Source organism: Hippocampus comes, unplaced genomic scaffold, assembly GCF_001891065.2.
Source record: "Hippocampus comes isolate QL1 unplaced genomic scaffold, H_comes_QL1_v1.1 scaffold45, whole genome shotgun sequence".
NCBI lineage: Eukaryota > Metazoa > Chordata > Actinopteri > Syngnathiformes > Syngnathidae > Hippocampus > Hippocampus comes.
Window position 1 is genome coordinate 1,983,009 of NW_017805783.1, and position 25,843 is coordinate 2,008,851.

Below are 25,843 nucleotides of genomic sequence, written 5' to 3' on the forward strand. Positions count from 1 at the left end.
TCTTTCATTCATGTTATGGGTATTTTTATACAAAGGAAATTTTTTTGTGCCTGTTGAAAATTTAAGTTTACTGACATAGCCATAAAAAATGTTGCTTTATTTATCTGACCATATTGGAATGTATTTGTTAGGTTTTCAGTCAATTAAATTTGGTTCAATAAACAATATGTGGTCATTTTTAAAATTTTCAATGAACATTCGATCAGTCCGGCCCTCGGCTTGCAGCCAAATTTTTTATCTGGCCCTCTGTCCATTTGACTTTGACACCCCTGATCTAAACTGTGCTTAAGTGTTTTTTTTACTTCTGTTTAACTTCCTATTACATTTCCGTTTCCTGTTTACATGTTCAATAAACAAAACTAAAGAAACAAACAAGATGTGTCAAACGGATACCCTTTTTGGGGGGAAATATGGGTGCGGTTTATGCGGGCAGGCGCTGTCATTTAGGATTAATGCAGATTCATCAATAAATGCACACAAGTGCTTTGAAAATGGTGCAGTACGCATGTGTCGTGAATCCGGCTGTAATTTTGCACATATGCTCAACTTGTGCGCAGAGTACGACGCATTTGTTAGTCAATGAGGGACACGAGACAGTCAGGTCCAAAATTTTTCATACCCCATTTTCGTCTATCCCTATTGCAAATTGATGAGATACATTCACGCCCAATGTTATTCATACCCCTCGGGTATGAATATTTTGGGCTCGACTGTATCTACAGCGAATGAAACGGTGTAACAGAAAAATGTTGCTCTGATGGCAGGCTGGCTCTCCAAAAGTTGAGGTAATTCTGTACCTGTTCCTGGGCCGTCCAAGTGGTGCATTATAGCGCCGTTTGATTTGTGCTGCCTTCTCATGTAAAAGATTCTTTCCCTTTTTCCTCGGTTGGCAGATTTGACAGATCCACATGCCTGGGTCAAAAACAAGAAAGCAGATATATTTGACTTTTACACTTGGATTGAGAAACCGAATGATGCAGAGAAACACATAAAACATTATTGTTGTGTTCTAGATTTAATGTGTATGTAATCTAGAAATGCAAGTCTCACCTACTCTTTGAGGCAGATTAGATGAATGATTGACTTTATGGGAGGCTGTAAAGATGCAATAAAGCCACAGGTACAAAGTTAAAGAGGCAGTTCTGTTTATTTACCTTTTGGCATCCGCATGAGGGGAGGATCACAGCACTCCATGTGGAAGCCCCGGTCACATGAATCACAAAATAACATATTGTCCTAAGCACGGAGACACAAACACGTATTGAAGATTCAAATGCACATCTGATTGAAGCAGCAGAGTCTGATTAAACCCACAACATTAATAAGTTTTCTGGGCAGGGGGTTCTTCCAAAGTGACAACAACTTAAACCAGTGGTTCCTAACCATGGGACATTAGCGTTCTGTCAGAAATTATCAAATTTCACTTAGATGGTTGATTTTTTTTTTTTTTTAAACAATAGAATCTATCTGTGTCTATCTATGCGTAGTAAGTGCCAGGCAAAACAATTAAACCATCCACCTGTTTCCATTCATACGAGAGAATAAAATAAGCTTTGTGTTCAACTCCTCAGGCCCAGATTACACGGTAATATGACATCATCAGTATTTCAGTATTTACAGTGGGTGGAAAAAGTATGTCAACCCTTTCAAATTTCTGATCATAAGGACAAACAGAGTCAACTTAAAGTAAACAGCACACAAACAGTTATATGTTTTCATATATTTATAGAGCATTACATGAAAAAGTGGAACGGTCTGAATTTGTCGTTCGATCTTATCACGGCATTCAGAGTAGAGACGTGAATGTCAGTGCTGGAGAAATACTTACGGCTGGGCAGTTTATAACGCCGGTCTACTACTTTGAGCAGTCTTTTAAATTTCTTGTTTTCAACTTTTTGATGGCAATCATGTCTTTAACGAGATAGGTCACTGCCCCAGTTACGTCTTTCCAACGCTTGCTTGTTTTTTTTCATGTGGAGTGCCCTTGTTAAATGACTGTGTTACTGTGGGCTGTACTAGCTTGGAGATTGCGGCTGCCTCTGGCTGCCATGTGTGCGATCTCCACAAGTGATTAAATAGGTTCAGCGTGTTGCCATCCGATGTCCGGACGGCGTCTCTGTAAACTTTGTATATAACTTTGGCTTGCGCCTTTTCCTCCCCACACTATATAGGTGGAGGTTTTTTTTTTTCCCCTCCAGGACCAACTCCGTTTTGTTTTGGCTTACAGCCATGGCTTCCCGCTATATACAAACAAACTGGGAGGAAGGACATCCACTGCCCTGTGGACTGTGCATGATGTGATTGGTTGGTGCACGTCAGCGGCTCTGAGCCCCAATAAAGCTAAACTGGACAGAATGTGCCCTATAGACTAATGATGTTTCAGCTTTATGAGATCGTCAACTTGTTAAAGTCCTGAACGATCTAATATCGTCATATCGCCCACTACTACGTCAATGTCATTGTAGATGCAAGACATGTACATTAATCAAGAAAACAAACCAAAAAAAAGTTGTGTTTGTTCTAATATTTTTGTTTTGGTGTTTTTCTAAACAAAAAAAGAAGTACCAATAAGAATAACGTTAAGGCACCGGATCGATAAGCAGTATCGCAAAGTGTAGTACTATCTTTAAAATCGTAACAATACCCATCCCGATGGATATGTAAAGTCCAAACCTCAATGCAAGTGAGATGCTGTGGCATGACCTTAAGAGAGATATTCAAACCGGACATCCTAAGAACCTTGATGAAGTGTATCAGTTTTGTAAACACCAGAAACAAATTGGGTGAGGTTATTTATTTTCCGTTCCTCAAGATTGCTAAAGATCCAGCAAAACTACCGGAATTATAGTCAGTTTGCTGGAATTATAGTCAGCTTGCCGGGTCCACATGTGGAGTTGCTGCTGGCAAGCTTGCACCTTGCTCAGTAGCTTGTACGCTTCCTTTCTACTGTCTCCCGCAGCGCATTTTGATGCGAACGGAACATGGTGCGTGTCAAAGTGCCGCTTTACATTCGACTGTTTCATCGATGGTATTTTGTCATTGCAAATTAGACACACTGCAGAACCTGTTCTCTCCACAAAGACGAATCCTTTGGTCCATTTGTCCTAAAGTGTATCATACTCGTCATCTTTTTTTTCTTTTCGCTATTTTATTCGGCGAAGGATTAGCTTTGAGCTAATGACCGAGCGGGCTGATTCAAAAGGGGGTGTTTACCTGTTTCCCTAGCAACGGCCTACGTAGGCCAGTATCATCCAATTAAAATTGCTCCTGCCGCCAACTGCAGCAACCGAACGTGAGCAGTGAAAAATCGATGGATGGATTAAACAAGTGAGAATATTTAGTTTTATCTGAGAGCCAGATGCAATCATCAAAAGAGATACATATGGCTCACCAGCCATAGGTTCCCGACCCCTGCTGTAGACGTATGTAACAGAGGATCTGGTAATTTTTCAAAATTAAACATCTTTCAGGTTCCGAAATAAATAAAGCGGAAGTAAGGTAAATTACTTATCCTTTCAGTGCGGCCCGGTACCAAATGACCTATGGACCGGTGCCGGTCCGCTGCTCGGGGGTTGGAGACCACTGATTTAGATGATGATAAGATTAAATCTAATGACGATGCAAAAAAAATTAATACCAAGTGGTTCACATATTTTTTCCTCCCACTGTAAGCTTTTTGTGACACTGTCCTTAAATTCAGCTCCAAAATCAACCTGAATACTTTTAATTATACATGGTGGAATGATGTCAAGGATAGACAAATTAAATAAGTGGAAATAGCAACAATCCTGCAACCCCGGTCCATTATTTAAATGTGCTGGATATTTTGACTTGAAATATGACAGTTTCAGGTCATTTACTCATTAAAATGTTTCATTTTCTTCTTAATGTATCAAACATTTGTGTGATATTAAAAACAAACAAATCCCCCCCCTAACTAATAAGCATTTGGTTGTGTCTTTGAATTGCAGTGATATCTCACTTCATACATCTGAATAACAATGAAGGCAAGCGGACAAAAATAGCACAATCTTAGAACTACAGATAGTATGTCGACCATCATCTCGATCTGGCTCTTAAGCAAAGAACAGAGCCTACACTGGCACTGTTCATGTGTCACTTTGCCATATTCGCTCATCCACTCACCGCATTCTTTCCTTGATCCTGACAGCTACTGCAGGTTTTGCATTCGATGCACTGCCACCACAGTGCCTTGACTCTCACCGTGAGTTCTGGGGAGAACTTGAGACAGGACGGGTGGCCTGCAGACAAGTACAAACGCATGCACAAACACGTACGTCAATGTTTTGTGGTTGCTGACTGACAGTGGTGACCCGCTTAAATCATTATCGAAGGAAAAACATTTGGGAGTTGAAACATTCCACAAATGCTCACTAAATCCAATGTGCCCGCGAAACAGTCAAAAAAATGACATGCTGTCAGACAAAAGTCTGCTTTGGTTTTGCTTGATGAGCAGCCAGTGACAAACCTGCTGCAGATGAAAGGAGGTACACTATCTCCCTGCATCAATTTAACAATACCTTATTTAGCAACAATAGTCACAGAGAGATTACATATTGGTTACACCGTGGAAGAAGTGAAATTGTCTGAGAAATGTCATCTGTGGATATTGTTCCTCTTCATCTTTTAACACTTTCATCACGAATACGGATGGAAATGAATGTCAATCATGCCTTTCAAAGACAGCCACATCAATGTTTTGAAAGCTGTTAAGTCAGCTCCTTTTTTGTGTGGTAATTTTTAGAAATAAATAAAACAGCATTAAAATTGAAAAAAAAATTAAAATTTGTTTTTTAGTCTTCAGTTTTCACTACCACCTGGCCTTGTTTCCTATTGCTCTATACTAGACAGTTAGTCAGTCAGTCAGTCTATCTATCTATCTATAAATCTATGGAGAGAGGGAGAGAGAGAGAGGGAGAGGGAGAGGGTGAGAGAGAGATTTTTGAGCAGCGCTTGAGTTAACTAACATTCGGAGTGAATGTGCACCCCCAGAGAGTATTTCCAAACATGCCCGAGAGTGCGATACAGGAAACTCCTTTACTTGTACACTATGTACACAATATAATCTTATTGCAAGAGTTGACTGAGCTCTTGTTTCAACGAAGTCACGCCACTCTCGTTCTGCGTGAGTATGCTGCACACACTCGCACGCGCGCACGGACTTTTGTCATTAGTTTAGATGGGGCTTCTTTGTTGCTTTGCAGGCTGCTTCGCTGTTTTAGCAGCTTCTTCGCTGGTTTAACTACTACTTTGTGTTTAGACACGGCTGCGCGCTGCCGACAACACACACAATGTAGCGGTCGGCATTTGCTTTCAGATTGTTTTCTATCGAACATTTTATCGAAGGCCTTTTCTATTGATATCAAACACGTGTCTACCACGATACATACTGAGAACGAATTATCGCCCAGCCCTACTTCATTGGTTCAGCTCTATGCGCAACAAAGGCGTATTATACCTGTATATATTTGTATGCATGCACGCACACACATTTTAAACGGACACTCACCACTGTTGCCGCAGTCTGCACAGGAGATGAGCTCCTCAGGCTTCTTATCGCGATTCTGCTCCTTGGTCCCCAAACAGAAGCTACAAATAGGGATGGGCTCTGCCACCGGCTAGAAGGAAAGATGGAGAAAGTAAAAACAGGAGGTCAACGTTACAGGGTCAATATGGGGTCACAAAGGGAGCTTGCGTGCCCTATATGGATAAGGGTGGCTGAATGTGTTCGGAACATCAATGACTGCTTTAACGAATGTGAAAGCCAGTCACAAAAATTATTATATCAACTTACCGCTCAATCAATCAATCAATAAATGGGGTACGAAAGTTTTTTTCTGGACTGGATAAATTGTTATTTACATGTGTGTTTGTTGTCATACGTCATCAACATTCAGTTGCACTTAATTCGTTCCCACTGTTCTCAACTAGCTTGCCGCTGTGGGAGGAGGGACACGCACGCAACGCACGCACGCAACGCACGCACGCAACACACGCACGCACGCAACGCACGCACGCAATGCACACAACGCACGCACCGCACGCACGCACACACAGACTGCACGAACAGTGTCAATGCAGAGAGAAAGAAAGAATTGGCGTACGTGAAGAAAAAGTTTTCCGGCAGCTGTAGTTTTGCAATTACAGAAAGTTGGGGGACATAAAAATAATTAGTTCCACGTCTAATGCCACAGTGGGAACATTTTGGATTCAAGGCAGATGAAAGCGGAGTGGGCTGCTCACATCAACCAGTCACTCATTATGTTGCAACACGAGGAACCTATAAACCATTTGAAACTCGACCAACCCGCCCACTTGCTTCAGCTGCTAACAAAAAACACGCATGTCGGGCAGTCCTTTAGCTAACAGTGAGCATTACTTGCTTTATAACCGAAGAGATGCATCAATTCAACACTGTTGAGAAATATCCATTTTAATGAGTGCAGCGGACTTTTTGAGAGAGTACAAATTGCCAAAAAAAAACAACTTTTTTTTGAAAAATTTTACTAGAAAATCATTTCGGATCAAAAATCAATTTGGAATATAATCATGACCCCAACAATCTGAATCGGATTGCCAAGTATTGTAAGACTGTCACCACACCCCTGCCCCATTTTATTTAATTTTATTCTTGTTTTAGGCCACAGCAAAAGCAACAGTGTCATCATAGTCCAACAAAAAGCAAAAGAGCAAATCGGTAACAAAGGTCAATTTTGCCTGAAAGCGAGTTCTGAAGAAGAACATTTAATTAATCCCACCCAAATCTCCCATTCAAATTATACATACAAAACACTCTGCTACTCCAACCTTAAGCCTCGATGACAAGTAAGTACCCAGGGAGCAATGAACATTACATTATCGCAAAGAAAATATGATGGACTGAGCATGGTGGGGTTGTCATAGGAAACACAGAAGTATTACTTGTTATCACAATAATATACAATAGAGGGAGGTAAATGTTGCCAGCAATAGTCAAGACAGCATATACCAAATAATGGTAAGAGACAATATACCAACAATGATAACCAACAAACATGCACACATTTACACTTGACAGACAGCACTGCCATCTTAAAACCCCTTGTCAGTAGAACATAACCGGACCATTTGTTCACACTTTAAATCTGTGAATATTTTTGCATTGTTTATGTTGTATGCACAGATTATTATTCCAAACTTTCACACCACTCGCATATACACAAAACAATTTCCAGAGTAGTATAGTAATCTATGGAATGTGATAAAAGCTGCAAGTGTGGGTCAAGGTCTTTCAGAAACAAAAACTGCAGCTTTGTTGTTTTGATTACAAGCTGCCATGAGACAGCCATTTGTGACTTTTAGAGCAATGTGTCATACACTTGCTGTCAAACATACCAGAACGGATAGTTTGAAGTTATCCATTCATCCATCCACTCGTCCATAGACCGATACATAACATGATAATGCCTTTAAAGTGATTCACAATGGAACAGCGTTTATATATTCTGATTGCGTGAACAGCTGAGCGTATTAATTAAACAATTTTTGAAAAGTAGTCCATCCAGCCATCATCTGATCTACTTATCCTAAGGAGGGTCGCGGGCGTGCTGCAGCCTATCTGCCTTTGGGCAGTAGGCGGGGCACATCCTAAACTGGTTGCCAGCCAATTGCAGGGCACACAGAGACAAACAACCACTCACACTTAAAGTCACACCTAGGGAGAATATAGATATAGCTAGCAATCAATCAATATATCATACATGTTTTTGGAAAGTGGGAGGAAACAGGAATACCCGGAGAAAACCCATGCGGACACGGAGAGGACATGCAAAAAGTCGACCCAAGAGGGCCGAGGCAGATTCAAGCCCACAACTACATGCTGACAGTGTGTGTATGTGTGTGTAATATATATATATGAATTCCCCCAAAGCACTTCAATGTGCATCAATTGTGCAGACCATCCCAATTCGTGAGCCGGCTGTCTGCGGGGCTCCACTGTACATTAAAACGTACCTTTAATGAAATGCCAAGGGATCATTTGGGATTAATATGAGGCTGGGCGGTATATCGTTCTCACATAGGTATCTTGATATAAGCAGTGAAGATAAAGGGATAATCAGGCCATGATGGCCCATTTTTCACTAACAAGCGCAATTTGTGTTTTTAAATTTTTTTTAATCAGTAATGTTTCAGCTTGCATTTTCAGTGTTATCAATTTGTTTTGGAGAAATCAGTAAATAAATAACTTTCAAAAGGCCCCTCCTCTTCCCCAAGACTTGTTGAGAGTCTCATGGAGAATGACAGAAATCTGTGATGAGAAGCTGATTTAGTGATGAAAAGCTGAAATTCTGAGGATTTGGACAATTTCAAATTAAAAAAAAGGTATTTAATGAAATGATGAATCAATTCTCAATTAACATGATTATCTGATAATCGATTAATCATTGCACATTCATCTAATAAGGACACGCTATAAAAAGTGTAATATTTGAGCAAACTATACTATTTTCAAGAAAAGTTTGTTTTGGGGGGAAAATACTTGATTCAAGCCATTTTCAATTGCAAAACATAAGTACATTATCCAATATCGGTACTCTGTATCAGCGAGTGCTCAAGTACTGATACACGGTCTGAAAAAAAGGCCTAGTGGAGCATCCCTAATGTTGACAAACGTGCTACGAGAAGATAAAATGTGGATTTTGAATTCTAAATAATGAACTCATCAATTCGAAATAACACTTTCAGGGTTGAAATGAAGATGAAAACACGTTTGGCTCTTCCAATGCTGCTTTACAAATGTCTGTACTTGCATGGCTATAGAGGCAGGGGCAGCGGGCAGGTCCTGGCAGGGAGGAGACAAGAGGCAGGAGCTTGATTTATTGGATTCATTTTCTTCAGACTCAGCCACCTTCTGACTGCCTCCACTAACCCCACCCTCTACTAACACAGCCACCCCAGCACATGGTGAAAGAGGCATTGCGTGTGGGTGTCAGTAAAACGAGGTCAACAATTAAAAGAGGGTTGTAAATAATAGGCAACAAAAAGAGGGGTGAATTGGACACGCAAGGTGATAATACAATGTCTGTACTGCACAAACCCAATTCCAATGAAGTTGGGACGTAGTGTTAATCATAAATAAAAACAGAATACAATGACCTGCAAATCATGATAAACTTATATTTAATTGAATGCACGACAAAGACAAGCTAATAAATTATGAAACTGATACACTATTGTTTTGAGCAACATTTTAATCTGTGACTTTGAATTTCATGGCTTGCCACAAATCGCAAAAAGATGGGTCATGTTTGAACATTAAATGTCTTTGTGGTGTATTCAATTAAATATAGGCTGAACATGATTTGCAAATTATCATATTCCGTTTTCATTGATGTTTCACACAGATGTGTCGTAAACAACAGAGTGGATCAAGTACTGGACAGCATGAAAAATACATTTGCAAACAAATTAGTGTCATTTTGCTAGCATAAAAAGAAAGTCTGACAGATGCTTATCAAAGTCGTTAAACAAATTTCAATGTCCGTCCAATGGGAAATGGCGGAATGAGACAAAAGGATCATACATTCAGCATGGAAGGAAGAGGCAAGAGAGATGCATGCCTCAGTCATTGCTGACATTTCACTCTTTCACTGCCAAGTGGGCCAACTGCACAGAAGTAAACAAACTGAGCCAGCAACACAGCTTTCCGGACATTTTGTGTGGAGAAGCACATTGCAGCTTGTTTTCAGCTACCAGTTGCAAGTGTAAGTATAGCCCAAGCAGATCCTAAAAAAAAAAAAAAAAAAAAAAAAAAAAAATTACACGCTAATCCCCTCACGGTGACAGGGATTTTGAATCATTGAAACACAATCTTCAAGTTCCTGCTGGGAACAATTTTGCTCTCTGGTTAGGCATTTAATAAGTCAACATAGCCCTGCTTTCACATTTCTACAAACAACAGGACACTGGAATCAGGTACTGGATGCTATTTGACATTCCATGTCTATTCTAAGCTGTCAATTTGTGTGAGGCACTGTGGTCCTTTATTCAATTTCAGCAATATACAGTGACAAACTGTGACACCCCCGCCCCCCACTCCCCAAGCCAAAAAAGTACTCCTCACAGCTGTTACCAGTTAGCGAGTTATATTAAATGGTGGACTTGGACTTGAAATGCGACCTCAGTGTTGCTGCAGGTAAGTAACACAAACAGGCAATCAGGTCTGTGCAGCCAGCAAATGCAAGCTTTTAAGACAATGGTCGGCAATTGGCCGCCAGTGATATCTGGCCCACCAGATGACATTGACCAAAAAAAAAATTACAATCAGGGATGTCACAAGTCACACTATCAAAAGTTACTCCATATTACCGTGGTCTTGTCTCTGTTTAACTAATGAGCCGCTCAGCTCAAAATGTAATTTTGAGTTGTGTCTTAACAACATAGTCCGAAAGTTCAGGCGCAATTACACGAAAAATATCTCATGCGATATAAACCAAGTCTTTCTTTTTCTATTTATCTATAGTTACATGGTGATAGTGCAACTCTGCAGTGTTTAGTTTTTGGTTTTATTTTAAAATAGACATTTACAGTTAAAAAAATAATAAAATTAAGGCCACAGTATCGCCCCTAATTTAGGTTGCTCCATCACTTATAAACATGTCAGGGATGCTGGTACAAGCTGCAATGTTTAATCAAAGTTGAATGTCCTATAACCATGATCATTTTTTTTTAATTAATTTGTCCGTGATGGTTTTTTTAATTTGTACAAACCTAAAATAATTTAAGCTGTAAATTAATCATAGTTATATAAGAGTAGCTGCTTGTTGGTGCGATATGCCGCGATTTACATAACATCCGATTAGTCGACAAATGGCAACTACTGCTGGTGATTAGGCGATTCGCGCCACCCCCAAAAAAAAGGTTTGTGGCAGGCCTAGTTATTTCCCTATTGATGAAAATAAAAAAAATAAAAAAACATTAAAGGAAAAGCTGGGATTGCCTGATGAAAATGTAATTTCGGCCCATAATTGGATTGTTAGAAAAAAATTTGTCCCAGGGCCAAGCTAAGTTGCCGACACTTGGTTCAGGATCACCTACATACTTTCAAGTGCTCACCAATAGCTTCTTGAGGCTCCACTTCACATTGTCATACTGTCTGTATGTGCAGAGAATACAAAACAGGGGTGGCCTGGTTTTCTTTTTATGCAACTGGCGGTTGTTATCCAATGAGAGGGCAGTCTACTGAGACAGGAAAGAGTGGAAACAATGGAGGCAAACAAGAACAAGTAAAGAGGAAAGCAGTGCTGTTGTCCTTGTCTTATCTCAAGTCAAGGATCCCATTAAAATGGGGACCCAATCTCAACAAAACCCCCCAACACACACCTCTCTGCTGGCTGCAACCCGAACACAAGCTCATTGATCACTGTTACCAGACACAATGTGCAAGGAGGAACGACAAATACAGCTCAAAATTGTATTTGATGGTTTAATGGTTGGTTTAAGACAGACAAACTTTGCCAGGCAAGTGGTTGGAATTACATTTGAGGTCAAAAACAAGTTGAAAAATGACCCAAAAAAAATCTGTCTACAGTCGAATTAAGAGGTGAGTTTGAACCACCCTTATGCATAGCATCATGCCACACCTCTTCATATGGCGGAAGAATCTCATGCATCTTAACCCTGGGTATGTGCTTTGCATCTTCTTTGGCTTTTGTGCCATACTTTTTCCAAAAGAAGGCTCCAGACTAACTTTTTACTAGGAGCACACTGGCACCTGAAATTTTCACGATTTAACTGATAAATGGGCTGAAATGTGGAGCAGAGAACCATCAGCAATTACATACACACATACAAATATGTGTACATTGTATTTATAAAACATACACCTACACATATAAACATATGTATGGGGTGTTCTTAGAAACGGTGGTCCGCTCTAGGCTATGGATGGTGACCCAGTTTGAGAGTCAAGATGTTTTTCCCTTTAAAAACAGTCACCAAATTTGACTGTTTCCAATACTGCATATATCACGCAGAAATGAAAAAAACAATCTTGCTGAGATTTCTGCTGTCGTTTGTGTCTGAATGCATTTCATACAGGGAATAACAACTCCTTCCGGTTCATGATATGCAACCTTGGTACAGTAAACATTCTCGAGTACGGACTCGTGTTTGCGCTGTCCAATCTGTCCTGATAACAGAAATTCCTCATTTGGGAAATGAGCATGGTACATGTCCTTTATGAGCCTGCAAGTATGTTGACAAAATGCACGTGTAACAACACAATAAAATGCAAAAATATACTGTCCAAAAACTGTTTATATAACAAAAACTGCAATACAGGTGTATCCCAAAAAAAATCACAACACTACAAAATACGTACAGTATTTTAATGTTTATTTTTTTGTCTTGGGAAAAAATGTGTCTATTTTGGATTGTTTTGTTGGATGCATTCTTTGGTTTATGACAATGTTTGCCTGCGTCTCATACAGTTTTCTTGCTAGTTGCAAGTAACTGTCCCATTGATCACCAATGTCTGGTGATTCTTGTGCATACTGAAGGATTTTTGTTGCCATTTGCATTGCTTCCTTGCTGGATGGTGGCTTGTCATCAGGAGTTGAATCGATGCCTTGTTTTTTAAAGTTTCGTAGATTTGCGTCTTTCCGACTCCAAGTGTCCGCTGGATGCTTTTTACTTTGTGTCCAGCCTCGCTCAAACGGATGCATTTCACTCGCTCCGCTACAGTCATTACAGTTCTTCTACGTTTCGATGCCATGATCCAAAGGACGCAAGTGAATAAAGTTAAAATCTTTCGCAATTGCAGTAAAACGCACGCCAATAAAAAGTCACTTACACGTCGTCGTTTCGAATCTGATGAATGAAAACGGCGAAGCGAACACGTTTCTTCCGTCGTGTCGAGTGGGCGCTGCTTTTTAAGCTAGTGCCGCGATCTATGAGGCGTAAATGAATAAAGTTAAAATCATTCACAATTACAATAAAACGCACGCCAATAAACACTCACTTACACGTCGTCGTTTCGGATCTGATGAATGAAAACGGCGAAGCGAACACGTTTCTTCCGTCATGTCGAGTGGGCACTGCTTTTTAAGCTAGTGCCGCGATCTATGAGGCGTAAATGAATAAAGTTAAAATCTTTCGCAATTACAGTAAAATGCACGCCAATAAAAAGTCACTTACACGTCGTCGTTTCGGATCTGATGATAGAAAAAGGCGAAGTGAAAACGTGTCTTCCGTCGTGTCTTTCCGTCGCATCGGGTGGGCGTTGCGTGTATTTAAGCTCCCGCGGCCTTCCGTCTCCATCCGGGTTACGGCTAGTGGAATTTCCGCTTACGTCAGTTCCGATAACATGTAATATCGTAATCAAAATGTTAATGCATAGGTTTTTATTCCGGGTGAAGGAAATTCCTTTTCGTAGAATTCCGGGGATGGGAATGTTTACTGTACCGTAAAATCCATCAGTTTCAAAAACATGTCTTACCAATAAATTGACAGGTTAGGGCGGGGGTCGGCAACACGCGGCTCCAGAGCCGCATGCGGCTCTTTAGCGACATCTAGTGGCTCCCTGGAGCTTTATAAAAAAATGTTTGAAAGTGGAAAAAGATTTTGATAGTAGGCTAATATAGCTCAAATAGATATAGATACATGTTGCAGCTCCGAAAAAGGAGAGCTGTGGTGTTGTTTTTTTAAAACGTACACTTTATGCTTTTAACAGTCTCGACAAACACAGTCTGTGTCCGACTCCGTGCCTTCTCTCTTCTCGTTCCACTCGAGAGGCGTTCAAAGACAGCCTCAGAAAAACGGAAATTAATGATCAATTCACTGACACTAAAAAAAGCGAAAATAATGCACCAAAACAAAAAAAAATCAAGCGAGGAAATTACAAAATAAATTCTCTGGGGGCCTTTGTGAACACACAACAAAGGAATGAATAACAAACAATTCTGAGACAGTCCAGTCTCCTACATAATGTACATACAGCATGTGTTTCCTTCATTGTAAGTTTTATAGAAGGCTATTTTTTTGCGGCTACAGACATATTTGTTTTTTGTTTTTTTTTTTTTGTCCTATATGGCTCTTTCAACATTTTGGGTTGCCGACCCCTGGGTTAGGGGAACAGACAACGCATGGCTCAAAGATCCTTTATGATGAATAAAAATAATAGACAACCTTTTCCCTTGCCCTGATCGGGTCACCGGGGCCCCCCATGGAGCCAAGCGTGGAGATGGCACTCGATGGCAAATGCCTGATGGCCGGACTTGCCCCAATTGGACCCGGCTGGGCACAGCCCGAAAAGGCAACATGGGATACCCTTCACATGGGCTCAACACCTGTGGGAAGGTCCATAGGCGTCCGATGCAGGGTGAGCTAGGGAGCAGACGAAGGCGGGACATTGGCAATTTGATCCCCGGCTACATAAGCTGGCTCTAAGGATGTGCAATGTCGCCTCTCTGGTCGGAAAGGAGCCCGAGCTGAAGGCCAAGGTTGAAAGGTACAGACTTGAAAAAGTCGGGCTGCCTTGATGCACAGCTTGGGCTTTGGTACCAGTCCTCTCGAGAGGGGGTTACACTCTTTATCCGCTCTGGAGCTGCACATGGTGAGAGGCTCTGAGCACGTGTGGGCATAGTTATTGCTTATTAGTTTGGAAAACAATAGCCACAGCATCAACTGAATCAATTTAAAAAAAGGGTGTTATGTACAACATCGATCCCTCTTGTGTCATATTGCTTAATTGTTGATGAGTTGTTGCCTTTTTAATCACTAAGCTACGACGGCCCTGAAGTGCGAATCACAAAGACAAATAACAGAACAAATAAAGTCGCCATTGCAATCACAAATAAAACATACAAAAACCGAAGGCAAACAACAGCAAAAGGTAAACAAGTTTGTTGTATATGTTTGTGATTTTTCTGTTGTTTCTTGGTTTTGTTTTTTTGATTTTTATTTCCAATAACTTATTTATTTGTTTTTGTAATTTGGAGATTAGTCATCGTTTCATTTTTTGTTTTGGGGTCTTTTTGATTTGTGTTTACGATTACCCTTTTTGTTTAGATATTGGCTTTTGATTTTTGATTTGCTGCTGATTTGATTTTGTGTTTATTGATTTGTGTTTGCATTGTCTTCTTTGGTTGTTTTTTTTTTTTGGGTTTTTTTTTTGCTGTCGTGTTTCATTTTTTTTCAGCTTTGAAATACATTTTTTGATTTGCACTTCGGAGCCACTGTAGTAATCATTACCAAATAAAAATAATTAGTAAAGAAACAATATCTGGCAAAAAACGTGGGTTTATAATACGTTTGAAATCAAACTAAAATGGTATCTAATTATTCTATTAATCGATGGAGTAATCAATAAAACAATCAATTGATACTGTCAGCCCTACTCTTTTCCTCAAAAATCCAGGCAAACACGGAGCTAAATAACCGCATTAAATGGAACGGGCTGGCTACTCTCCAGCATCACTTCCACAGCTGTGTACCACATTGACTCCATTTTGGGGGGGTAGTGAAGTAGTCCCATATGAAAGGCCTCACAGAGTTGCCTTTCTCATGCCAAATGTCATTCATGTCACACTTGTCATAGAGCGAGAGATAACTGCTCCCCCTGGGCGCAAAATAATGTTGGTTCATTAGACTTCAAGCCATCTGCCTCTGGTTCTTTTGTCTGTGAGGTCTGACAGGATCGCCAAGGCAGCCAAGTATAGTTAAACTTGGCTGCACGTTTGTCACTTTACGGTTTCGCAATGCTTTTTTTTTCTTTATTTAGGCCAAACAAAAAAGATAGTGTGTTTCAGATACAGTAACATGAAATTTAAGCATAGGGTCGGTAGGTAGGACGAAGTTTTTTTTTTAATCTTTTTTTTTTCCCCCATCAAAAATTTAAACAAAATAACCAGAAAACATTCTGACTGTTTCAGAACTCAAAACCTGTCTAGTTACACGTTGTCGACCCACCTACCTTGGAGTTTTCTTATGAAATTCTTTGTTTTTCTCCTTTTCTGAACGCGCTGCTTTCATCATGACATCGAATACGTCTACACGTTCTGTTTTTGCCACTGTTTCTTGTGTTTTTTTCTATACATCTAAATCGAATCGATCTTAGGTCAGGTAAAGTATTTAAAACTTGAAACACTGACATATCCATATCATCAATGTCATAGAATTCACCGTTGGCACATTGACACTGTGCTATTTTCACGTGGTTTATACTCGGCCCGTGGTGTTCATCAAATAGTTCGCTGAATTTTTTCGATACATCAATGGATGCTATTTTCTTAACATTACGGTGCTAGCATGCGACTGTAACACAGAAAACACGGTTTAAACTGTCGTCGGAGTTCGCGGCCGCCGCCATGATTCAATGTTGTTGACAGACGACAGGGCAAACGACGCACGCGCTCAATGTGAATATCACGAGAGTTTGCACCGATGTAAACCCTCTACACAAAAATGTAGAGGGTTGTTTGAAGAAAAAAAAAACTTTACAGCCGGCATTTTCGACGTAGAAATTCTCGGTCGGTCGCGTTACCGGAAACACACTATTTTTTTTTCTCCGCCTTATAATAATGGGAAACAAAATCTTCAGTGCTGCAGCCAAATCAAAAAAAATCTGAGACTCTGAGCTTGGGGGGGCACCAATCAACCAAACAACTGATCAATCCACTGAGAAAATAACAATGAACCAAAATAATAATCTGCACCAAATTAAAATACATAACACTGAAGGTTTAAATGACAATCTACTAAAACAGGATTTTCCCCCTCTCTCTGTATAATTGACAAGTTTCACATAGTGGCAACAATGCTGTGAAAACAATCTCAGTTCACTTGAGACAAATCAGGCAGGCACATCTTGTTTAGTACATTTTAGAGGAAGAAAACACAAACTTGTCTGAGGCAGTTTTTCGGCTACATTCAAACTTGTAGTTTGGTGCTCGATTCCGGACCAAAATAACTGCACATTTGGTCCAGTTCCTTCCACATAGGCATTTTTACCATCAGACCAAAGGCTGTGCAGTCAAAACATACATAATACTAGATTTTCCATCAATCTGAAAGGATACATCGGATCAACTGATACTTAGCATTTTACGCATATTTTGTGATTGGCTGTCTTAATTCACTGAAACGTTCAATCATGTTATTGTTCGGATCTGTACATAAAGACGTAACAGCTACAATGTTTCCCACATACACTTTTGGTGTGTGACGGGCCGCCACAAAAAGATTTTGGCACTACCTGTCAAGATATAATTCACTGTACAGTGAACCCTTGCTATAATGCGGTTGACCTTTCACGACTTCGCTGTTTCAGATTTTTTTTTTTTTTAAGTGCAGGTTTTTTTCACAGTGCATTGTGTTCTGCATCCTGATTCGCTAAGGTGCTGTGGACCAATGTCAACAATCTCCATGCCTCGTCTCTTCCTTGCGTCAAGCCACTCTTGAACAACAAACAGTGTCAGAATCCTGGGCTGAAGACAAAAAGGACTGGATTGCTGCTGAGGGGTCCAAAGTCATGTTCTCCGATGAAAGCAAAGTTTGCATTGGTTCCAGTGTGAAACGCGGATGGTTGTTCGTCTCTGTGTGCCCTGCGATTGGCTGGCAACCGGTTCAGGGTGTCCCCCGCCTACTGCCCGAAGACAGCTGGGATACGCTCCAGCATGCCCCGCAACCCTTGTGAGGAAGAAACTTAACTCTCCAGCTGTTAAAACTTTTTGCACAACTTGCTGTTCTCTAACTAGGAGCTGAATGGCAAAATTCACAACAGTTGTTTGCTCCACGAATGGACCAATACATTTCCCACTACATTCAGGCCTTTATGTGACTGTATCTTTGCTGCAACCCGCTAATGACACTCTGACACTAAGCTCAGTGCCTACTTGGCTCTGAGAACATCCTGGTTGACATGGCAGGGATCTATTGATCAATTGTTCCGTGCCGTCTTGGTCTCAAAGATTGTGGGTTAGAGCTTCAAAGTGTACTTAAGCAAGATACTGAACCCTGAGATAGATACTGATCCTGCACCATCATTAGGTAAATAAGGAAACTTTTAAAGTGCTTTGAGTACCTAAGGTAGGAAAGTGCTCTACAAGTGAACGCCCATATACCATAAAAGTGAAAGGTCCTAATAGCAACATGAAGAGGACGGTTAAAATACTAATTCTCATTGAACCAGGAAATTTATTGGTCCATTCATGTATCAAATGCCTTTTGTCAATGTCATCATTCAGCTCCTCATCAGCAAAAAGCTAGTTGTGCAAAAAAAAAAAAAAAAAGTTGAACAGTTGGCTATAGCATTTTTGTCTTTGTTTAGAAAAGGTCGAATTGAGTTCACCTGTGCATTTGAAGTTCCTCCAGAAATGTCATCCATCCATTTTCTGATCCGCTTATCCTCACAAGAGTCGTGGGGCATGTTGGAGCCTATCCCAACCATCTTCAAGCAGTATGCTGCATACACCTTGAGCTGGTTGCCAGCCAATCGCAGAACACATAGACGAACAACCATCCGCGTGCATACTCATACCTAGGGACAATTTGGAGTATTCAACCAGCCTGCCATGCATGTTTTTGGAATGTGGGAGGAAACCGGAGGATCGGAGAAAACCCACGCGGGCACGGGGAGAACATGCAAACTCCACAAGGAAGGCCGGAGCTGGAATGGAGCCCTGCACCTCTGCACTGTGAAGTCAACGCGCTAACCAGTCAACCACTTGGCCGCCACTCCAGAAATTTCTAACTAAAGCTAATTATCCCGAACATTTTGTGACTATTGTATGTAGTAAGAACCTGTTTCAACCATGTTTGTGATGTACTATAGCGTGTGACAACATAGACAAATGCTATCTGATTATTAGAATGTTTTCTTTTGTACACAACAGCTGAGAGGAGCATCTAAAATTCATAGTGAATTCAGATTGGAGAAGGATGATTTTCATACATTTTTACAGATCCAGCAATGTATTGAGCAAAATAGGAAGTAGATCACACAAGACCAATGGGATAACATTCTTGATGGAAGCCCCTGCTTTGGGCCCTATCTCCCCAAAATATCTGATGTCAGAAATCAGAGAACGTCTACTTTTATGAGGTTGAAATCTGGGGATTGGGACCATTTTAAATTTAAACAATGACTATTACTGATTCATCATTTGTCAAAACGGCTCTCACTGACGAGCAGCGCGCTACGTACCCGCTCAAGTACATTTGATGAAGAAGACTGCCCGCTTATCTATTTCAACCACGGGTATATGTGCAATTACAAATATTCTTATGCATTGTTTTATGTTTTTGTCATGTTATTGTTTCAGTGGTGTATCAAGGTACTTCATGCAGGTTTAGTATCAAAGTCAACATTTTTGGTATCGTGACAACACTGTCATTTGCAAATGTAGGGATGAATATAGTGAAATGTAAATTTATGGGAACCATGAAAATGTTTAATAAAAAGTGAATTGAAAATAAAATGAAAAACAATCAACGCAAAAATCTGTTCAATATTCACATACAATTCACTTGCTGAGGTCTGCATTATCTGTGTACTTGTTTGGTGTGCACCGGGTTCAGATGTTACCTCGACCAAACTTGATCAACCAAAGCACTAAGTCGAGCAATTGCACCCAACTTTGAACCAAACCAAAAGTGGAAGGTATGTTCAAAAAGTGGCAACTTTCTGACCTCAACTGAAAAGCATACATCTGAGGAAAGAGAGCACTAGTATGGGTATATTATTTTGACATGGTCGACAAATTATTTGAAGTGTTCTTGCAGCTCTGTATTAATTGGGGTATTTAACAACACCGTTGTCTATATGAAAAAAAAAAAAAGAAAGTACTGTTTTATGTGTATGCGTGCCGGTTTTGCAATGTCTGAGGTTCAGCCTCTAAGATGTAATGTAAACACCAAAACGCATCTTTTATGGTAAGCAATTTAATCTTGTGCAAAATGAGAACAGTTTACCAAAACACTGTCTGGCATGATGGGAGTTGGACAAAAATACTGTCACAAGGTTTCAGTTTCTCCTGGGAAAATTAATCTACTCCAGTGCACGGTCAACAGAAAAACAACAATAATGCACTTGATGAAGGTATTTTCTTGGCACCCAACTAAGCCATCTTCCCAACAATCCTGTGTTGTGAATTCAACCAGGTAAATTGTTCCATCCTCCCAGCAAATGCACTAACTACTCTCAAGTGGCTAATCCCATTGTGTAGCTGGGATGAGTAAAGGAGAGAAAAAAAACAACCAAGAGGCGGGAGGCATTTAAGGCATATAATCAATGCTTGAGGGGTGCTGTGCATTCAGTCAAACATGGCAAACGATGTCTTAACCTTCAGCAAGCGGGTGTCATGCGTGCATGGCATCAGATAGACAGATGGGGGGATCTAATAAGTAGAATTGATTATGCAATTTATCAATTAGTGTTCATCATTAACAATGTGGCCTCATTTAAGCTTCTTTCTCACCACCAACAACCAAAAGCAAGCAGAAGCTGCAGAGCCAATGAAACAGACAATCCGGTTACATGGTCAGTGGCACATTTTGGAGGGAAGTCACTGCATGTGTGTGTGCGCAAGTGGCTTTTTCACACGTCCTCACCGTGACACTGCACGTCGACATCGAGAACTCTGGTTCACCCCACTCCAGCTGTTGGGAAGAGGGCAATCGCAGGGCAGGGAGATCGCTCTTGCCTATTATGACGGGATGAACATCATGCACACAACTATGTAATCACACAGCCCCACGCACAAAGGCTCCACGTCAAAGCCCATCCCACCTAATGGCCAAAGCTTCATACTGCTAACGGGTGCTCAGGGAGGCAATGAGGTTTGGAGTCTATTTTTCCATGACCCCTGGTTGACTTCGATCCCCGTTCAACCCCCCTTCATGACCTGGCAATGGCACCCTATTAGGATGGGGGGGTGGGAGTGGGGTGATGGGGACAGACAGACGGGTACGGGATCTCGTTGAATGGTGCACTCTGACACAAACATAAGAGAATTGAGTTCGCAAATCTCACAAATGGGGTCAGAGCTGGTTCTTAGCAATTTGTTTTGATTTTTTTCTCCCTGCCCTGACTTCACTTAGCGGCTCTCTCCCCTCTTCTCCTTGAGAAACCATAAGCGAAGGCGATCATGCGAGGCAATGATGCGCCACTGGAAGGCTATGAAAACTGGAGGGCGATCATGCAGTGGCCTGTGGCTGTTGCACACACTGCTCTAAAGCATAGTCAGCTAATGCTGCCTAACATAATAGGTGCAAACAAATCTAACGTCATATACATCACAGATAGCCACATATTCAAGCATCAATAACAGGGCAACTTTAAAACAAGACCAAAAGGAAGAAGAGAGAAACTTAAAAAGCCAGACATCATCATAGAATCCCCAATTCCTGCCAACATGTGTAATGATGATCACAGATATTACCATCTACACCTCAATATCTGAATAAACAATGGGATTTTTTTAAGCCATGAAGAGGTTGATTTAGTAGGTTGTTGTTTTTTTTTTAATGGTACTAAGTGGGACACAATTGTACTCAGTAGCTGAGTCAGAGAAGAAAGTTGATCTCTGGTCATCTTCATTGGTGCACCATTCACAGATAAGCAGGTTACTGTCATACAGATCCCATGTGAGGGCATCCTACTTTCCTGGCTAATCTTTTCTTGCACCTGCATGGAGCCTTCAAGGAAGCTGGGCACTTGCAAAAGCATGTACGCACCCACAAAGATCAAGACGGGGCCGGTCAAAACAGTGGCATGGAGCAGACCAAGTCATCCAAGATCTGCTGTCTGAATTTGTTCACAGGTGACAGGCCACAAACTTAGTTGGAAAAAAAAAAGAAGTGTGTAAACTCTGCCAAAGTTTGTTTAAGTGCATATTTATCAGAATGCTCTCATAGTTTTTATTTCTTAGTCCGGACATTTGTGTGTACATGTCCTCTGGCCCTTGGAAGCAGAGGTTAGTAACCGGCTGCTCCCTCTGTCTCTCTGATCAGGTTACAAATGTGGGTGTGTTCCCGCTCTCCTCTGTCGCCTGCTTGTCTGCCTCTCCCGCGCTCTACAGCTCATTCTGCCTCTCTTGCTTTCTTCTCACTCCATGTCTCTACCCCTCTCTCTCTTTCAGAGCTTTGTGGTTTGCATCATCCGGACTCAAATGGCACCACTATGCAATCCTCTGTTTTCGTTTGCTCAACGGTGTTCCTCCAGTTCTCTTTGCTCCTTCCATGTCCAGAGGGACAACAGAGCTGCAGACGGTCCACAGTGGCTGGGAGCCATGTGACTTCCTCCCCCTGTTGACCTCTGCTCACAACTGACCCACCAGACGTCTAACAAAGTAGCAGCATGCCTCAATCCTGTGCATGGACCATAACCAACAAAATGACAAACCGCATGCTTATTTGGCTGGCATTGATATTGTTTCAATGAACTGCAGCAGCAATTGCCAGGTAACAAAGTGCAGTGCCAAACATAAGTAGAAATGCAGATTTCTTGTGTTTAACCCTGCACCCAGTGCTGAGGAGGTAATATGTACAATGAATGTCACAGTGTTTTTGTTTCTAAAAGTGTGCTTCAGGTGTACACAACAGTTGCATTCTTACCTTGTCCTTCTCATGAGGCAGCAGGCGGACAGGAGGCAGTGATTCCAGGGATACCATCCCAGTGCCGTCATGGTGGGAGCTGCTGCGGCTGATGAACTGAAAAAGTGGACCCTGCTTTGCCACACGTCCATGGGCCACCGCCCTTTTGAGGGCCACCCGTAGCTGCTGGTGGAAGATGCCAGGCCCCATGGAGCCGCTGCCTGACAAATAGGCTGCCACATCGGCCTGACACTTAAGAAAGCGCTCAATGTTTTTCAAGCAGGAGCCACCTGGTTCGTGGAGGCCCTCCAGTGCCCGCTTGATCAACTTGTTCCAGTCAAGTCCAGGTCTCTTCCCCAAATGGCTTTGGAAGCTAGCGCTACTGCTGCTGCCGCTGCCACCACTGCTGCCACCTCCGCCTCCAGAGTTGCTGCTCCCTTTGGACTTGGGAAGAGCCAAGCGCCCGGGGTTGTCAGGATCCTTGTAAGAGTTGAGACCTTTGTTGGTAACCTTAAGGATGGTCCCATCTTTGACGCTGAGTTCTAACTGTTCCAGAATAGTCTTGCGGTCCAGGCCATGTGACATAGAGACAGCATTGCAAATACGCTCCTCAGATGGTCGCTGCTTCTGTTTCTTGACCTTCTTGATGGCCTCTAGGAGCCACTGGGTGTATGTGGGGTTGGCCAATTTCACCATAACTGCAGTCTCTCAGGGCGCGGTGGCCCTGGGGCCTTCCCACAATCACCAAACAAAAGAAAATTATGAACTACAGACCACGGACAGACACCTGGCCTGCGCCGAAGCGCCGCCACCCCCCTTTGCTTCTTTTTGTACTATTTTCTCCTCCGCTTACTATCCCTTGTCTCGGGGCCGCACAGAGACTCCTTCTGAAGCCGAGTATGAACAACACGGTAGTAAGCAGCTAACCATAGCACAACCCCCAAAACCAAGTTCTCCACCCAGTAAAATCAGGCCCACCCACTTCAGTCACAGGGCAGACGCTGGTATTGATGTAGGAACAGTTTTCTTCAACATAAACTGTCAAGCTAGAAAAATAATAATATAATAAGGATGTGTAGACAACAAACAAGTAACTTTACACGTCGCCGGTGAAGTAAGCACATTCTCAATGTGAGTTGGAAAAGGTGGCGATGTTCTCCAAGAAAGGAGTGACAAAAGTCTGTATGGGTGTTTGAGATGTATTCTCGATCTTTAAATTTCCATGCCTCCACGGTCCCGCGCTGTCACTTATCCTTTTTTTTTCTTGTACTGTCTTTTTCAACTCCAGCAGTCTGTGATCCTCAACACCAGGACGGAGTAGATGGGGCTGATCACCCTCATGTCTATTGCACTTAAGCAGCACCACCCTGTATAAAAGAAGTAAAAAGACAAATCGTGCAGTTAAAAATCCATCTCAATGGAGCATCAGTTAAGATGACATACAGGTAACCCACAGAATGAAAATAACTAAACCAACAGTGGTGGACCAGGTATATAAACAAAGGCTTGCTTGCACTGCTGACATTATTGTTTGAGGAACATGGCCAATCCCAGATGATGGTTCGGAACCCTTCATCAATTTTTCAAAATGTTCCCAGATTTAACAAAACCAACACATTCAATAACAATTGATAAACACCAAATATATGCACGTTCTTTTAACTTCTAGGGGCAAATTAAATGCTCATTAAATGTATAGTGTAAAGTTGACAATGTCCCAGGTTTGTTGGGGAACGTAAATACAATGCAGTCAAAACACACACTGTTAGCAAACATTAGCCGAGAGACTAAACTCAAAATCAAAGCTTGGTCAGTTAGCCCGCGTTGCTCGAGTGTCTCCCGTTGTTTTGTTTACTCTCACTGCTGCAATAAGCAGCCAAGTGTGTGACAACACGGCTTCCCGCTAAATGCTCTTGTTTAGCAAGCTAATGTGAACAGCTAGCGTGCGCTAACGTTACGACTGTGTTCCTAACGTTAGTCGTCAAGCCAAAACGTAAACAGTGACAAACACGAGGCAAGCAAGAACGCCTGCCCCAAACAAGCCATCTCCTATATTTCCAGCCACAACAACAGCATCGCAACAACCACGGCCGATAATCTCAATTTGAATGTCATTTTCTGATTAACGAAAGATCGCGGCCTTGTATTGGGCACAATGCAACTTGCTGACGGCCATATCAGCTAGCGGGCAAGTGCAGGAATTAAGGTATCATAGCCAAACATCGTGCGCCATTCAACATGGAGGCACCCACGGCTCTCAAGCTTCGCCGCGGGACAAGATCCACTGACCGCTTCGACGAGTCGAGTCCCTCCGAGCGATCCCCACCTCGGTGACGTCCGCCCTCCGCCGCCAGCCTCCCTCCCACGTAACACTCCGCCAGCCTGTAGTGCGGTGAAGACAAGGCCGCTGGAGCCGAGCGGCTAGGCCTCGGCTCCCCTCTCTGTTCCTCCCCCCACCTACACTTCTCAGTGCTTAGCAGCTCTGTGTAGCCCTCTCTCCTTCTTCCTCTCGAGGTCCCCCCGAAAAGCCCGAGCTCCGGTTCTGGTTTGCGGGGGGTGGGGGGTGGTGAGAGGGGGGCGAAGCTCCGATCGAGATACGCTGTTTACAAAAGAGCAAGGAGCACCTCCGTCCCGCTTTTACTGTTACTCACCGGAATTCCGTGTCGATCCGACGGGGGAAGGGTGCCAAAACCGCGCAAAACTGAGACAACAACAAGCCTAAAAATGCAGCCAGAGACCAGAGGCTCTCGAGCCGACGCCATCTTTGAGTGAAACGGAGCACGGCGGTGGGGGAGGGGTAACGCTGAACCGTCAGGCTGGGCCAAGGGACCGTCTGCATGGTGCGAGGCGAACATCCAGGGGAAGGAACATTCACAGCATGACGGTGGGGGCAGCGGCGCGCTGTTGCTATGAGAGGGCTACGGATATTGCCTGGGGACGTGAAATGGAAGAAAGGGACAGATGGTGGTGGTGGTGGTGGAGGGGGGATAGTTGAGGTAGTCTCGGAGTCTCTGTTGTGCCACAGCCGCGCAAGAGATGATTCAAGGGAACGTCTGCATTTGTCTTCGCGGCTGCAGGGGGAGAAAATCAAATCAAAGCCAATAAGAGCGCGTTTCACGTTAGAGGTATTTAAAGATCATATACATTCAGTCCAGAAATGATCCCGATTGTAACAGTTACCTACGGTGTTTCACGTCGTGGAAAAGCATGACATGTCTCTGCAGTGAACTGTACTCCACTGATGTACAGT

At 42.2% G+C, this 25,843-nt stretch overlaps 1 protein-coding gene across 4 annotated transcripts in view; it reads right to left on the reverse strand.

Moving 5' to 3' along the window:
* kat6a (K(lysine) acetyltransferase 6A) overlaps positions 1–25,498 on the reverse strand; it is a 40,802-nt gene extending 15,304 nt beyond the window's left edge. Inside the window, exons 1-7 of one of the 4 annotated variants that reach the window (XM_019885178.1) lie at positions 25,245–25,497; positions 24,883–25,135; positions 22,615–23,960; positions 5,531–5,639; positions 4,147–4,262; positions 1,155–1,236; positions 798–912 (exon numbers count right to left, since the gene is read on the reverse strand). In XM_019885178.1, coding sequence (XP_019740737.1) covers positions 798–912; positions 1,155–1,236; positions 4,147–4,262; positions 5,531–5,639; positions 22,615–23,289 — 1,097 coding nt within the window. In that variant the 5' untranslated portion in view covers positions 23,290–23,960; positions 24,883–25,135; positions 25,245–25,497. Of the gene's footprint in view, positions 1–797; positions 913–1,050; positions 1,237–4,146; positions 4,263–5,530; positions 5,640–22,614; positions 23,961–24,882; positions 25,136–25,244 lie in introns of those variants that run through there. The other 3 variants (XM_019885179.1, XM_019885177.1, XM_019885180.1) reach the window with 3 other exon arrangements.
* Between the last annotated feature and the right edge of the window lie 345 nt (positions 25,499–25,843).